General features: G+C 41.7%; 1 protein-coding gene across 1 annotated transcript in view; it reads right to left on the reverse strand.

Moving 5' to 3' along the window:
• Window positions 1-16,674, reverse strand: part of LOC121076938 (c-Maf inducing protein) — a 127,307-nt gene that overhangs the window by 4,436 nt on the left and 106,197 nt on the right. Inside the window, exons 11-18 of the mRNA XM_040571593.1 lie at window positions 9,469-9,534; window positions 8,336-8,362; window positions 7,811-7,859; window positions 6,225-6,332; window positions 4,351-4,467; window positions 2,847-2,987; window positions 1,842-1,889; window positions 921-1,067 (exon numbers count right to left, since the gene is read on the reverse strand). Coding sequence (XP_040427527.1) covers window positions 921-1,067; window positions 1,842-1,889; window positions 2,847-2,987; window positions 4,351-4,467; window positions 6,225-6,332; window positions 7,811-7,859; window positions 8,336-8,362; window positions 9,469-9,534 — 703 coding nt within the window. The remainder of the gene's footprint in view (window positions 1-920; window positions 1,068-1,841; window positions 1,890-2,846; window positions 2,988-4,350; window positions 4,468-6,224; window positions 6,333-7,810; window positions 7,860-8,335; window positions 8,363-9,468; window positions 9,535-16,674) is intronic.

The raw sequence follows: 16,674 nt of genomic DNA on the forward strand, positions 1-16,674 counted from the left end.
GTGAAAATAAATTGATTTTGATCGAAAAGCATCCAAGTTTTCAGATCCAGAAGTTACACTGTTAGGACAAACCCAGAGGAGATAGAATCTGCTTGCTAGTTTTCAGACTATCTTATATCTACTTCTTACTACCCAAACAAAAAGAGGAAAATTTCTGGGATACAAAAATAGTTGGGAAAAAAACAAGACAAGATATTTACATGACATTTTAGTGAAAAAAAGTCCTGCTTCTTGTGGTTGTGCTGGGAACTAACATATTTTTAGTGAGCGCTACGAATAGGTGCTAACAGAAAATAGGGAAAAAACTCTTAGTGGAGAACCTCAGAGACCAAAAACAGCAGGAAAACGTAGAAGAAAAAATTTACTTTAAAAGCTCTTTCAATTAACTGCTGAATGATTTATTCAGTTAAGTTGGTCTCATTTTGCTTACAAAATAACTGCACTCTCATTATAGTTTCCTTATACGTATTCATTATTTTAGTTTATTTTGCTGCTGTTTTTAAAGAAATTCTGGTTGATGAGCACTCAGAGCAATTCACCACCTACATACACTGCATAGACTGTGTGTTTCGCTTGACCAGTTAAGCAGCACAGTGTCTTTTTTTTTGTCCTAAATGGGTGAAAGCATAAGCTCTTCTCAGATGAACAGTGGCACATGTACTGTAAAGTACACAGCATCAACAATGCCTAACTGGAACTTCCAACCCAAGATAAATGCCATCCTTCTTAAATTAAAATTAAAAAAGAAAATCAGTTCCCAAGATGAGCCAGACCATAGAAAGGCCCTGTAAAAATAGCATGCAGACAAGCTCATTCTATGCAAGCCTTTTCACACATTCTTCTCATGCTGACGTAACATGAAATTTCAGAATTAGTCAGCATGGGTTCCTGCTCTGAGTTTCAGTCTGCAAAGCACTTACCTGAGTTGACCACAGGTTCAGCTGCTTGAGTGAAGGCAGTTTAATGAGGTGCTCGGCACAAGCACTTGTTACATTGGTAAAGGCCAGGCTGAGATTTTCCAAATTTCCAAAAGATCCCGAGCTTAGCAAGCGGGCCAGGTCTGCATCCTGAAAGCAAACACAAACCAGATTGATAAGCAAGATTATCAACTCCTCAGCCTGCAATCATCTGCAGTGGTGTCACTGATACTGCTAACCAGCAAGGGTTGCACAATTCTACCACTTGTTTACAGTAACAGAGAACCACACAGAGAAGTTTCTGTTTGTTGGCAAGCAGCTGAGCTCTTGTGGCAGCATTGCTTCACACACCCTGGGAAAAATGCATCCAGACAGTAGACCTCAAATTTTCTTTCCTTGTGTATCCTTATGAGACACCAAGGCTTCAGTTTCAAAACTCATGGTGAAGATGGGCCGTTTAACTTAATGCAGATTTCACAGCAAACGGTGCTCAGACCTGCTACCCTTTTCAGTGAATTTACTCTGGGTTTCCAATGCTCTTATCTGCAACAGTAACGGGTCTCTTTCAGACATCAGTGTGTAAGATCTAGAACTGCAGATTGTCAAGTCTGCTTTTTTTAATGCAAAATCTGGTCCCTGAATCTATGTTCAGATTCAACTGTGCATTCCAAATCTGTGCACCAGTGTAGATCTGACAGCCTGCTGCTTGCACTGGGGTTGGAAACTGGCGTGCAGACCCAAGAGCAGAAATGTGCCCTTGCTTGTGTAAACTCCAGTCATGTTGACAGAGCGAGTGGAAGGGCTCCCCTCTTGACCGACCAAAACCACTGTGCTACGTGGTAAACATTTATCAAGTGTTTAAAGACTTAAAGTGTTCAATATGGAAAGACAAAGCTTGTTTTTCTATTAACGAGATTAACTTACTGTGGACTTGGATGGCAGTGTTAACCTTGTGGGACCACCTTTTCTTTGCTGTAAGAGAGAAGACACTTCGGTCAAAGAGGTTGCCGTTCTACATTTCAGACCAACTGAGGTAGAGAGAGCTTTTCACCAGAACAAACCCTGCTCCAATTTCAAAGCTCCCAGCCAGCCCTTCCACCTCTTCCCTGCTTTTTCTGCATTGACTGATTATTTTCTGAGCGTGCTAGATGCAGGCCTGTTGCTACCCAGGGGACTGCCACTAACCACAGCTAGCAGTCTCCGTGCCATGGGTCAGCATTTCGTCTGACTCGGCCGGCCTTTATTCCCTTGCTTTCACTTTAAAGGAAGCAGCCTTAAAATGCTGGACTCTGAGAGCGAAGGGGGATGTGACTGTGCAGCTGATAAAATCATTTGCTTGACTTTAAAAAGGCATATTCTCTTCAGACAGAGCAAGGGGATTGTAGAAGAGAAATGTAAATGTGAAAAGGGGAAGAGGAAGACTGTAGGTATGTCTGCAGAGGTGAAAAAGTGCTAATGAGAGCAGATTTATCTTCAATCTGTAGACCCTGTCAATAAAATCAGGAAAAATTCATTTTCTCATAGGCTCTAGCTCTGCAGTCCAGACCTAAAGAACACCTCAGTGAAACGTGTATGTCAAAGCATTAAGAAATGCTGGCCAGCCCCAGAACCATTTGCTACTCATATGTCAAAAGGTGGCAGAATTTGACAAGCTGAATTACAAGATTTTAAGGCAGCAAGATTTCACCTTTATTCTTCCATGCAGGTTCTAAGCAGGTTATTGAATATCATTCAGAAACATAGTATGGGATTAGACACATCAGTAAATATCACGCAGCATATACATTCACAGCAAGATCCTTTAAATACTGCTCCCATCCTGTTGTTAGCCAGGAATTTCACACCCTGCTTGTCTTTCTTTTGTACCTCCATTTCTGGAGAGTACAGACCACAATGTGCTATGGCAATACTGCATGCAGGGTGACATACCAGCTCTTTTAACTCCCTCTGCCTGTCACACAGCTGTTCATACATTCTCTTTCCCACGTCTGTGCTTTCCAGGGTAGAGATGATCTGGAGCTGCGTGTCATTATTATCGATGATGTTGTATTCCAGCATCAAACACAAAATCTAATAGCAGAATGAAAGAAGAGTGGTCACTGCAGTCCTTAAATTCATTTTTTTTCCAAATATCCTAATTATCATGGGCATGCTAGTTTAAATTACTGGGTACGTTTTTAGAGCATGCATTATATAGGCTAGATTACAGGATCTTAGCAACATTTACTGACTTCCCAACACAAGAAACACATTTTTTATTGGTAAAGAATGAACTCTAATCTCTGAAAGTCACCCTATCTATCCTGTCTTCCATTAGCGCTCATTCCTTCTGACTGAGAGGTGCAATTACTTTGCATCAGTCCTGGAAGATGGCTTCATGCCACAGCCCTCATCAGAGCAGGTACAATCGATCCAGTATTTCCCAGGTACCGGCAGGACTGCGGAGTGACAGACTCGGGGTATTATGCATGAGCAGCAGAGCCATGCAGCCAGCCAAGTGCTGGGTTTTCCATCCCTAAGTGCTGGGCTTTCTGTGTAAGCAGAATGCAAGTGAGGTGCACCCGGCCTATGAGGCAGATGGGGAAAGGTCTGAGGGGAAGATGATGCTGGGAGATGGCTGCTGTGGCCAGGACACCCTCCAGCTCATGGGGAACACACCTGACTCGCCCCAGGAGCAAGGCAGACTCCGGGAGACAACTCCAGTGGGACACAACCTGCCTCCTCCATGTTGTCCTTCATTTTCAGCTACACATCATATCAATGAAATTATGGAGGGAATAAAAACTTTGCATTTTCATTTTATTTTATAATGAAAAAAATCACATAGCATTATATTGCAAAAATTGCAACTCCTTCCACCTATTTAATCACCCTCTGTTTCTCTTTAAAACGTAAGATGGCATTTATCAAGAAACTTCTCTGAAGAAACCCAGAAAAATAATATTTGCTATTAATGCAAGAAAAATAACCTATCCTAAGCACTAAAAAAATGCATTTTAATACAAGCAAATATTTTTTATAAATGCACTTTCACGGCACTGCTGATTTTGCAAGTGGCAAGGCAAGCATTAGGCATTGAGTCATGGAAAGGTCTCGTTGCCTTGCACCCTGACCCCTCGGTACAGCCTGTACATTCATTGCCATTTATTTCCCACCACAGTCTCTCCAACTGAATCACAGCAAACAATCTCTCGGTCCAAAAATTCTTGCAGCCACCTCTCATGTAATTCACACTCTCATCTGCAGAGCAACAGTATTTCATTCCAGTTAATCAAGGGGAACAAACACAACTACTCGCTACTGGTGTTTGATACGACGCAGACCTGAACTCGGCTTCTCTGGTTCCACTAGATCTAATTCTGGGAAAGGCAGTGTGAAACTGAATCTGAGTGCTGCTCGTAAACCCGTACGACTATGTATGCTTAGGGCTTACCTCTACCATCGTCTGGTTACCCCTCAAAGCCAGTAGCATGCAAGGTCCTAATTTATTTTCAGCCAGTGAAAGCAGGAACTTCTTTGTTTTATAGCAGGATCCCATTAAAATATGAACCTATTTGAGAGACAGAAAGCTGAAATTAGAGATTTGAGCCTAAGAAAAACATGCATTTAGAAGAGAAAATGTTACGCAGTCAAATCTAAGTATTTGCAACAAACCTAAAGAAAAGGAGGCCTTCGTTACTATTATGGCTGCAGTCTCTTGGTGGCTTTATTGCTGATTGGAAGTGACTTTTTGAACAAGGTCAAAACGCACGTCTTTCCTTTCACGTTGCCGTGAAAGGAAAGACGTGCTCCTCCTAAAACTCCCTTGAGTCCTCTAGCTGACAAAAGTGTCCTGCAGACACTCTCCTAGCTCCAGAAAGCACTGGATGATATCACACAACGACACCTATGGCAGGAATGCAAAGCTACTTGTACAAATCAAATACGAGAGTCTCTTCTCACAAAAAAGGTTGGCAATATCATTTCCCATTTAAATGCCCTAAATATTAACTGCAGAGAATTTCGGGTTCCTAGCTGAAAGTCTTATTTTATGGCCCAGGCTGATTCACCTGCTTGCTAGCAGAGCACTATGTGAGAATTTGTAGTTTTCAGGCACCTGCGCAGTCTGAAGTCCACCATGTAGACTCCAAACCAGTATCACCCTGCAATAAGCTTGTAAATACGTTCCCTGCTCCATGGTATTGCCTGGGCTATGTTCAACAGTGCCAAAAATATCACACCCATTCCATGATGGGGTCAGTTCTACAGAGAACATGTGCTACCATGCAATTCTTTTTCCTTGTAGCTTTGCTGCCAGCAAGGCCTTTAGAACACAAAATCTTTTTTTCTTAAGTATCCACCTGCTCAGATGACCTTTAAAAAAGGTGAGCTTCAAGCCAAATGAGATTTTATTTCATACAGTTATCATCATTAAGCTTTTTTGGAGGTTTTCTTGAAAGATGGAAAATACTGATGCTAAGATTAATGTAAGACCCATCTTGGAACAAGAGGTTTTTCAAACCTCATGGTTAGTTGTTAGCAGCTCTTTAAGTATTTATGGACATCCCTGCAAAGGGCACAATAGTACTGCATATTCATGTATGTTAGCACTGTGCTTTCTCATGCACACCATCTCCTGATGCTCATAAATATCGTGGACCACAAAAGCTCTTGGGAGAAAGTATTTAGTTTTGTAGACATTTTCTTTCCAAATACAAAAAGACACAAGACACATGAACCCTTTTGTGAACAGTCTTTGTCCATTCTATTTCACAGATATTGGATCAATCTCAATTTAAGTTAAGAGTACAGCCAGACATACATGTTCTACATGTCCCAAAATGTTCAGCATATGGGAGATGCACGAAGCGTATATCCCCCTGAAAGCCACTTCACTGTATGCCAACAACCAACATCAACAGATGTTTTTCCCCTAGCTAACGGAAGGAAGTAGAAAGTTCCATTTTATTTGATACATGGAGAATTAAGACACAGTGAGACCTATGTGACTTGATCCAGGTGACACAGAAAAACAGTGCCAGCATCAGGGATTCAAATCTGTTATTTTCTTTCCAGTCCTTCTACGAGTTAAAAGCCAAAGTTCAAAAAAGGAAAGTTAACCAAATTCTGACTGCAAGCAATGGATTTGACACCGTAAACATTTAGGTTTCCCAGTGAATACTTGTGGCTTACAGAACCATGAATTAGATATTTTTTTGGAAAAGAAAAAAAAAAAAAAAAAAAACATGTAAAGCTTCTTATCTCCAGCTATGCATTACCTACTTACTGAAGAGAAGTTACTAAACTCACATCATTGCAGACACGTACCATACTGGCAAACAGCTCTCCATCATCATCACACGCCACTCCTCCAGGGCTGTAGAGCTGGAACCAGCCGTCTTTGCCAGCCCGCACACTCAGCAAACATGAGTGGACCTGCCAAAAGAGAAGACATTGGGAAGGTTACAGTTTCTGCCAATGACTACCAGTGTCTCCCACGCTGGACGTACAGAGGTAACTGTAAAACTGGGGGCTGCTGGAAGTTTCATGGTTACTACCCCAATTTACACGTCAGCAAGTCTTTACTCACAAAATCCATTTTTTGTGTTATAAAGGAGGAGGGAAATTATATCACTACTAACTGCATGTCATTTTTCATTCCCTGTACAGAAATCAAACACAAAATGGCTCTAATCTAGAACAGTTCTTTTCACTTGAGGAAAAAAAAAAAAGAAAAAAAAACACAACAAAAGAAGAAAAAGAAAAAAAAAACTCAAATTTCAAAGCTTCTGCTGTTTTCCCCCTGTCCTCCCAGCATGTGTCTATACTTCTGACATGATCTGAATATGAAATGCAGAGGCTGATGGCTTGCTCATTCCGATCACGAAAAACTCTTAGTCTTGCTGTAACAAGACTTCACCAGAGTCTGGGTGAAAGAAGCCAACACAGAAAATGCAACAGGGACACATAAGGTAGAAGATGCACAGAAGAACTGGTACCACTGTAGAGATAACTATATCTAGTCCTACATCTTAACAGAGGAGTCATCATTAAGCTTTTTTTTTTTCCTCCTTTTTTTTTTTCCTCCCTGAAGAGACACAGACATTCTGATTTAATTTTTGAGGAGGTCAGAAGGAAAGTAAAGTCCATGCCCCCTTACTTGGGGACGTAACGATAGTGACAGATGAAATCCTGGTGCCATTCTAAAAAATAAAGCCTTTCTTATTCAGCAAGGGTGACTATTGCTTACAAAGGCTGAAACAATGAAAACCATGAGCTCCGGGCAATGATGACAACACGGGCTCCTCACCGACAGTTCGGGGGAGCTTTCTTCTCTTTATGCTGGCACAAAAATATGAATGTGGATGAGAGGTCCCCTCTGACCCAGCCAGAGCTGATTATGTTAAACACTTTACATGTGCAGCTATGAAGCAGTCAGCCACCGTGAGGCTATGCTACAGCTATGCACTCATTCCAGTAACGTACCTCCTATCCCCTTTCTCCTGCTAATTTATGAGAATTACGGTCATTTGCACACAATGTAACTGAAACACAGCTAAATAAACCCTGCTTTTTTGTAAGCTGTATGGATCCATGGATTTTGCTTCCCTTTTTTTTTCATATGGAACACAAAAAGCTGGGAGAGAATCAAGAAACTGGGGAAATCTTGCTGGTTGCAGTTTACTGAAGAGCAAGGACATCAACTGAGCTCAGACAAGGAGGTGACAACATATAATGCAAGAAACCATTGATACTAAAACAGTATATCCTGAGTGGCTACTAATCCCTCACAGACTCAAGAGCAGCAAAACTACACCATGTTTTGAAACAAACTGCTTCAGGAAGGATCCTCTGAACAAGCATACTCGCAATCTCTCCAATTAATGCTCTGTGAAAATGGTCACTGAACTCACTTCTTGTCTCGGGTCTTCTGCAAATCTCTGAATCACGTATTTCAGCTCCCTAAAACAAAAAAGAAAAGAAAAACAAAAAAGAAATTTAAAAGGACAAGAAAAAGCAGCTGCTGGTTGCAGTATTCACACAAGTGTCACAGTTCTCTTGGATTACACTTTAAACGATGTACTCTAAAGAGAAACAAGTTGAACTGCTTCCACAGGAAGGAAATAGGAGGTCTAAAAGTGATTACCAAGGACACAGTCTATTCAAAACAGTCTAGAAAAGCTTTCAGAGATGTGCAGTGACAAACTGGTTTGTAAATTCTATCAGCATCCAGTGCCTTTGGTCCTTGGGCTCCTGCTGTCGCAGTAAATTACAAAGAAAACTACATCTTTATATTGCTAACAGAACATGCTCACAGCCCCACACAGATAAAAAACCTTAGAGACACAATATTGAATAATGCATCACTGCTGTTATTGACTAGTACAAGTATTTTAAGTAATCACTCCCCTTAACGAAACAAACAAGCTCCAACTTACTTTGTGAATTTCTCATGTGCAAGCGCCCTGAAATTCAAAACAGAATAGCATGAGGATTTGGGAGGAGGAAAGGGAAAAAAGAAAGAAAGAAAGAAAGAAAACACTTTTCATTTCTTTTCAGATAATAAGAGGATTTGCTAAGCAACTGCAGCACACAAGACAAAAAGACAAAAAGAATAATCTTTCCAGAAAAGATCATGTAAAGTCTCCTTCGTTAATCTAGGGGGAAAAAATGAAGAAAAAATAGCACTTGGATTGAATCTTGTGATTCTTCCTGCATTCTGTCTTAAACAAGCATCCAAGGCTAATGTCAGTGGGAGCTTCGGGGTCAGAAGAAACCAAGTGAAAGACTTACAATACAGCTATATAATTATGAACAGAATTTTGGCTACCTCCAACAGTCAGGTGAATTCTTTAATTGCAATGCAATCAAAGTATGCTCACAACTAATTAATATCATACATCAGTAAAGCAATTAATGGTCATTCTGTGAAGTGCCTTGCATCACGGTACGGCTTACACCTCCCCCAGGACTCGAGTTTGACTTAGGCAAATGATGCCTCTGTTGCCTATTTCCAAGCTCTTGCTGTAGCCCAGGTAACCTGGCACAGAGGATTAGACCTCCCTGATTCAAGACACCAGGTCATTAGGGGATGTGATAAGCTAGCAAATTGTACAATTATAGGTTGTAATGTTTGTCCGTGGAGGTCTGCATTTTATAAACACTACTGCTCATTAATAGGTTTCCGAGGGAGCCTGGCTGATCCGTAGGGTAGCTTCTTCATTTAATGCAAAATACAAACGATACAAGTCTCTGTGACGCCAGTGAAGCATCCTCCTCCACTAAATCTCTCACTTTACTCTCCTCCTCCTCACCAGCTTCCCTTCCTTTCTTGTCTGCCTGTCTCTAGTTAACCACTTTTCTCTTTAAGATCATCTTAGAGAATCGGGGAAGGAAGATGAAGGTGAGGAAGACTTTGGGTGCCTCTATCTGCAAAAATCAACTCTGAATCCCACCTCAATAACTGGGGGCACAAAGCCCCTGTTGCAGTCAGGTTTTACCTGACGTTGTTTCACCATAAAACAACATTAACAAGAATTACCCAGTAAATACTAAGACAGGGCAAACTTACTCCTTGGGAAACGGGATAGGCTGAAGCAAGCTGGCCAGGGCTGGTCTCCAGTCATCATAGTCTGACCTGAAAGAGGAACATTTTTATTACCAGGATAGCATGCATGGAATATGGTTTGTCAACAGCTAGTTCGAGGAGTCAAAAGCTTTTTACTGCAGGCATCAACAACTCTTTTGCTTTATTGAGATACTCCAAAGAGCTATGGTGACATTTCCCGTTCCACTTTCAGCACATTCTCCACAGGGACACAATAAATCTGGTATTTACAATGAGAGGCCTTCTTTATGTCAACTTAAAGACATTTGCTGTTTATGAAACCTGTTGACATTTAATCACTAAGTAATACTTTCATCTAGGTTGGTACAGCAATTACCAGGCCATTGCTATTTACAGCTCTATTCTGCATTTAATTGGAATTTATTTTCCTTTGCTAGAAGGCATCGGTCTAGTTGTAGAAAGAAAGATAAGCCCCCATTTTTGACCCACACATAACAAATACAATTCCACAGGCTGATTTAGAAAATAATTGTGTGGCATTCATCTGACACTTTTTTTTGTATACCTTACTTAACTTTTCCAAAGATTGCTGTGCACATTCGCAATTCATTCGAAAATCCCCAAATTAAGAGTGAAAGAGGACAGATGAGGATACCAGTGCAGAGAGCTCAGCGTACCCTGTAAGAGGTGGCTCCTCTCAGTCGTGTTTGCTGCCAGCTGATGCCCTGTTCTATTCTCTGCTGTCAATATACGGCACTGCCCTCCTAGGAGGAGCCACCAGAAGGGGATGTTCACATGAACTAGGGTAAAGAGAACATCCTTTAGCAGCTTTGCAGCCTGCATGGGTCGGCGCAAAGCACCCTGGCAGTGTGTTGTCTCGATCTGCCTGCAGCGCGGCCAGTCCGGCTCCTCGCATAGGAACAGCACCTCCCATGCAGCCACCCGTCTCCTTCAAGTGAGCTCGGACAGCCAGCAATCAGTTACCACTAATTAATTGCAGTAACAACACACTGCACAGCGGGCACGACCATTGTAAGTTGAACGAAGCAAAGAACAGAGAGGAGAAGTGAATCTGGCAAGTCAGCACCAGAACCGGGAACGGAACCCAGCAAGATGGTGCAAAACACTTTGGGGTGTCTGTACAAGACAACGTAGAAGATCCTACAGTCTCCTTTTACCACTGTTACCCTTTGGGTTTCAGTTTCAAAAGCTGGATTATTGGCTGCAGCTTACTGCAAACTTGGCACACAAGTCTGATGTTTCGTTAGGAAGGAACGAAGCGTAATGTTCCCAAACGGACAGCACTACTGATAGCATTAGAAACAGGCAACATATGCACAGGAACTGTTCCAAAATGATGCATTTTTTGCAAAGACAAGGTTCTAAATGGATGCATTTCCAGAAGTCTCACCCACTTTTTGAACCACATAAGAGAGTGGTTTCCATAAACTAAGAGAGGTTAATACCCACGATGTGGGACAGTTCACCAAGGCATGCTCATGGACACAACGAAACTAGGTGTGCCTGAGCAGGGTACTCTTAAGAAGCAACGTAAAAAAAATTTAATTGAAAGAATAATTATCATTTAACAATCCATCAGAGAAGCAATTATCACTTGCCGAAAAGTGGTATGACTCCAGGTTACAAAAACATGTAATATCTCAATAACCAATATAACTCAATATAATGTCTCAAAGTAACCAACGCACAAGAACTAGGATCTCGTAGTAGCTTAGGATATTAAAAAGCAGATGAATGCTGTACAAAAACCCATGGGATGGGTTAGTAGCTCTTCTTCCACAGTACTGTGCAGAAGTCCCAAGTTCAATACAAACACTTTTATTTCCCATGCCATATGCAACTACGTGCCTTTCGGTAGGTACTTCGGCAAACAGCCCTGCCCTTTTCACAGGTGTGTTACCAGACAATCCTAGCATGTACTTTCCCAGCTGTTTCCTTCCTGAAACTCCTCTGCCAACAGGCCAAGAACCACAACACCGTGTTGAGTTCAGGGAGATGTCTCTTCCCCTACCCGCGCTGGTTAAATAACCACAAATGAGCTTAGTCAGGTACGAGGTTGGAGCTAAAAGGCAGGCAGGCCGGCAATGGAGGATGCACTGACCAGGCAAAAACCTCAGCGTTGGTTCTCCCCAGAACACTAAGCAAATAACATTTGAGAGTCTTGGCTATGTCCCCTGATGAATACATCTTTTTGGTTTTCCTCTCCTCTTCTTTAGCATTTGAGGCACAAAGCATATCACATGTCAAACTACAGTTACCCAAAAAAGAAACTTCATGCCCATGCCATTCACTTTAAAAGCCATTGAGCCTAATTTTTGCCCCCATCAAAAATCGTGTTCTGTTTGGTAAGTGCAAGAACATAGTCCGTAGTTCGTGCAAGTGGCCTCTGGGTGCAGCTCAACACTGTGGCACGCACAGACCACAGCGCCTGCCTCCATGTCCTCAAAGAGCCGAGGAGCCTAATGAGCACAATCTTTGTTATTATTATTATGCACATACTTTGGAAATTCCTCCTAAACCAGCGGCTGATTTTACTCTGAAAATGACAGTTTTTTGTTGCTCGATGCAGCGGAAATAACTTCAAGAGCAGAATTTAGAGCAGAGAGACCCAAATGTCAAAAGGCTGAGTGGGAAAACTGAAAGATGCTCAAGGTGTTTCGCATCACGTGAGATAAAGCAGCCACAAATCTTCCCTAGCAGAGTCTTGAAAGCTGAAACCCGCTTCGAGGCTTAGTTCCCGTGACATCTCACGTTAAGTGTTACACCACCAAAATTCCTCCTTGAGCAATCTGGAGAGTTGTGATTAGTAATAATGTGAACCAATCAATTTTTCATGGCTGCTCTTCAAAGGAAATTGCAATGGGAAGAAAAAAAAGCTGCTTTGTAATAGCCCAACACCAAGCAAAACATCGCAGAGAGAACTGGACTGATGAAAGCTGGGGGTTATGTGCTGCATCCATTTGTGGAGCAAGGTCTGCGGGAGAGCAGTGAAAACACACCATCGCCTCCTTTCCTGGGAGAAGAAAGGAAGAAAACTGTCTCCTATGAAATATATAGAGCTCGGTCACATGAGTGGGACCTGAACATAAGATCTATGCAACCTGTAATCCCTTCAATCTGCGCTAGGAAACATGAAACAAACATAGCACAAGAATAAAACTAAACTACTTATTAAAAGCCTACGGTGTTTCTCCTCCTCCCACCTCTTCCCTTTTCAAAAACACTTTATTTCTGTCTGCACTCATCTCATCTACCCTCTTCTTTCATTTCAGACGGCTGCCTTTTTTTTTGTTTTTTTTTGCTCCGTTTGGAGCTCGTGCACAAGCTGGGAGCATTTGAAGCAGGCAGAGAGAGGCAGAGGGATCAGCTCTGGCTGCAGGTAACGACCTGCACCAGGAGCCCGACAAAGCGGCCGTGCTCGTCGTGGCCACCACCTCGGCCAGCCGCAGTATTGCAAAAATAATCCCCCCGCCGCAGTGGATTTGCCTTTGGGCCACGGTTGCCATTGGCCTGTCCACATAATACATTTTCCTTCCCAAGGATCACCTTTCACCAAAATGAAAACCTGCCCATATGTCATGTGCGGCACAAACAATCCAAAACATATTAGCAGCCCAGGGCAACCCTGATAAACATGACACAAGAGAATCCACTGGGGATATGCAGAGCATGCCCCTGACCTATTGGGGAATGCAGAGAAGGCAGGGGAAGCTCCTGCAGACGCTGGCATTTGGAAAGCTGTTGGTCTTATCGCTGAGAGACCACGAGCCCCAAAACCTCTTTGTCTTTAGAGCATAATAAAGAGGCAGTGAGCAACTGCTCAGAAATAGCTCATTTCTTCAGACCAAGCAGCTTGACAAGATCAAACATCTTTTAGACAACTCCATCAGATAATACAAAGACGACCAAGTCCCCCGACTTGGGGTTTTGAAAGAAGCAAATTTAGCACCACCAATTCCCTGATGCATGGCAACATTAACATGCAAGTAAGGAGCTAGACAGTGCTGAGCAGCTCTCAGATCCTCTAATTCAATCTGATGAACAGAAAGATTTCAATTAATTTAGTGCATTTTCTACGCACCAACTTCAGCCTTGTCGCATTCAGGAGGCGCTGGCTGGCATGAGTAACCCTAACAGAGTCCAGGATGCATTAGGGAATATTGACACAGAAGTTTGATCCACTTCTGAGCACAGGACAAAAATATCATGTTCTGCTAGAGACTCCCTCTCCTCTCAAATCTGCCCAGACATCTTAAAATGGTCATCTGCCAACTTCTTAAACTCTATGACTTTACGTTTTCCTTTCGTATGCAATAGTTGTGTTTTGTTGCTCAACTACATTAGAAAAAGGGTCAGAGATATTCTTGGTGCTTTGGAAATGGCCACACAGCTGAATTTTCTATCCTGCACATTTAGCCTTCTGTGCAAAGAGGGAGATCTTACAGTGATCATTAAATAACCGCTGCTACGTTTTAATCAATATTAGAAGCTTTTTATTCACAAGTATGTATTGTGTAGGAGTTAGGTGAACAATAAAATGTCCTCTGCTGAAGATAACTGTTAAGAACTCTTATTTGCTAGACTTTCAATAATTAAAATCTGCCTAAATAAATTACTCCCCTCTGCCCTAAGTTAATTATGTAAAAAAGATATCATTGTTGGTGACTCTTGTTTTGATGATGATATTGAGTCAGACACCTAAAAGAACAATTAAATTCAATGCTAAGCAACTTACTTATGTTTGGCTTACCACTGATATTAATAAGAACATTATTTTAGTGACTGCCCGCTGAGAGCTCAGCTCCTGGATAGCTGTTGTTTTTATAATGAATGTTTTCTTCCTATTGGCATGAACTCCAATTCTGTTTATTCACATTCTCCATTTTTCAAAGTACAGTAACAGTATTTAGAGCATCAGAAAGACTGTTCAAGAAGAGCTTAAGCATGCTAACAGTCAGCATCACAACGGGATTCTCTGGCATTTTTGTCAGTAACTACTGGCCCTTCTACAGTGCTTTTCCAACACTGGTTGTTTATTAAAACGTCCTTCAACATCTTTACCTACATTTACAAGTAAGGGAAATGAGGCACAAAAAGAAGCAACTCATCTTAAGATCTCCCAGTATGCCAGTGGCAGAATCAGGAGCAGAACTAGTTTCTGCAGCAATGTTTTTGGGAGCCAAAAAAATAAAATAAAAAATCAGGGAGTGAACATGAAAAGAAGTGAACCCAATTCAGTGGGGCTACAACAATATATACCAGCTATGGCTCTGCCTTAGAAACTGTCCTATATTTTCATAGGTTGTGATTTCTAAAGTTGGGTGTGGACTTTGGCAAGGCAATCCAACGGAAGTTGCACCAATTGTATAGTATCACTGCTCCTGCACTATACGAGTCTTGTGGGCTTTGCCCTTCAGAATTGCCAGTGTACAATCTGGAAAAGGGCACAAAGCTGCTCTACCCTACAACCTGTGCAACGGCAATAACAGATTACCATTTTCACTGTTGCTGTTGAAGAACTTGATTAAAAATTAAAAAAAGAAAGGACACATCAAAAAAAGTGATTTTAAGGTATGGAGTGAACTAAAATAATTTCTTTGTGCAAGAAATAATATGGGAATGGAGACCTGGCATATCAAACTTTTAAAGTTTAGGGAGACCGTGAGGAAGAACATGCCCGTTTGTGAATTTGTTTATAAGTGTGTGTCAGCTGCATGATGAAACCAAAACCGTCAATACTTAATGAGTTGGCACCCAAGCCAGCATTGGGACTGAGCGAGTTCATAGTGTTTATGGAAAACATCTAGAGTCAAGGGGACAGGGATAAATACACCACATGTTTAATGCAGCACCTGGGTGCATGAAGACTTAGAAGCCATCAGATAAAGCAAAGCCAGATACTGTGCTATTCTAATGCAAACTTTTTTTTTTTTTTTAAGGGGAGAGGAGGCTAGGCAAGGGGGAAAAAATCATCCTTCAGCAACTTCCCACTCAAGAATGTAATAGGAACAGTATCTTGGATTCATTTATCCTGCCTCCAATTCTGGGTGTGTGCTTATGAATGCATTTGCAAGACAGCACAGGAGTGAGTGAAGGCATTATGTTGAAATTGGCATAATATATTCTGAAAACACTGAAAACGTGGGGAAAAACTTTCACAAAATCCTCCATCATGGCACTTCAAGCAGTTCCTAGAGAGTGAATACCCAAGCTGGCATTTGACTTCAGTGTAGCCAAATGCTCACAGTTTACAGAGGAGGCCAAATTTAACCCACTATCATGTAATCTTAAAAAAATCAACTATCACTTCATTAAGCCTTACATTGTTTAATAGTCATTAAAGTTTGCCCACAGACATAAGCAACCCAGTAACAGAGCTGGCTGTCAAAGCCCACAAAACTGTTTCGGGTTGGTTTACTACACTTCATCAACACATGGTTTTATTACAAGCTTCTATCCTGCAGTCTACCTTTTGTGTTACTCCTTCATTTCATTTATTTATCCAGGAGACAAAGAAGCTTTCCCTAAAGAATTTCTTATTCTACATTCCTCTTGAAGATATTCAGAGGATCTGCCTCCCAGGAAACCACAGAGCCATCATATACTAAAGGTTATCTGAGCACTGGTTCATTAATACAGGTTTGCTGTATGAAAGCAATCAGTCAACAAACAGAGGATCTATTGTAACAGAAGTAAATCTGAGCAAGTCCTAAAACATCTACAGACACATGCAGGGAAAACACCTAAGTGAAAGCCACTGGCCTCATCTACCTTCTTCTGAAGCCAGGGGAGCAGTGTTGCCTACCACTGCACCAGCAATGGACCTGTCTTTTCTAGCTTTGTCTCAGGCAATCCCCAGAGCCCTGCAGGAGACAAATAGATCTTTTTTTTTTTTTTTTTTGGTGGCTAAGAACAAAAGAGAAACCACTGGCAACAATATCCTGTCTTCTGTAATATGCCTGAGGCTCACTGTACAAATCAGCTTTCCCTTTTCATCTTCCTAATGCTATTTTTAGTACATATTGGCAGTGCCAGATGTCTCCTTCAGACACTGGCCTCCAGTGTTGGGGATGGATTTATAACCGTGTGCTTGCTGGTCACAGATGTTGACAACGCCAGGCCTGTGGGAAAAGCCCCCCCACTGTTAGGATGACATTGTTCAAAGAGCTGTTTAACACAGTTACTCAC

Source organism: Cygnus olor, chromosome 12 (assembly GCF_009769625.2).
Source record: "Cygnus olor isolate bCygOlo1 chromosome 12, bCygOlo1.pri.v2, whole genome shotgun sequence".
In the NCBI taxonomy this organism is placed as follows: domain Eukaryota; kingdom Metazoa; phylum Chordata; class Aves; order Anseriformes; family Anatidae; genus Cygnus; species Cygnus olor.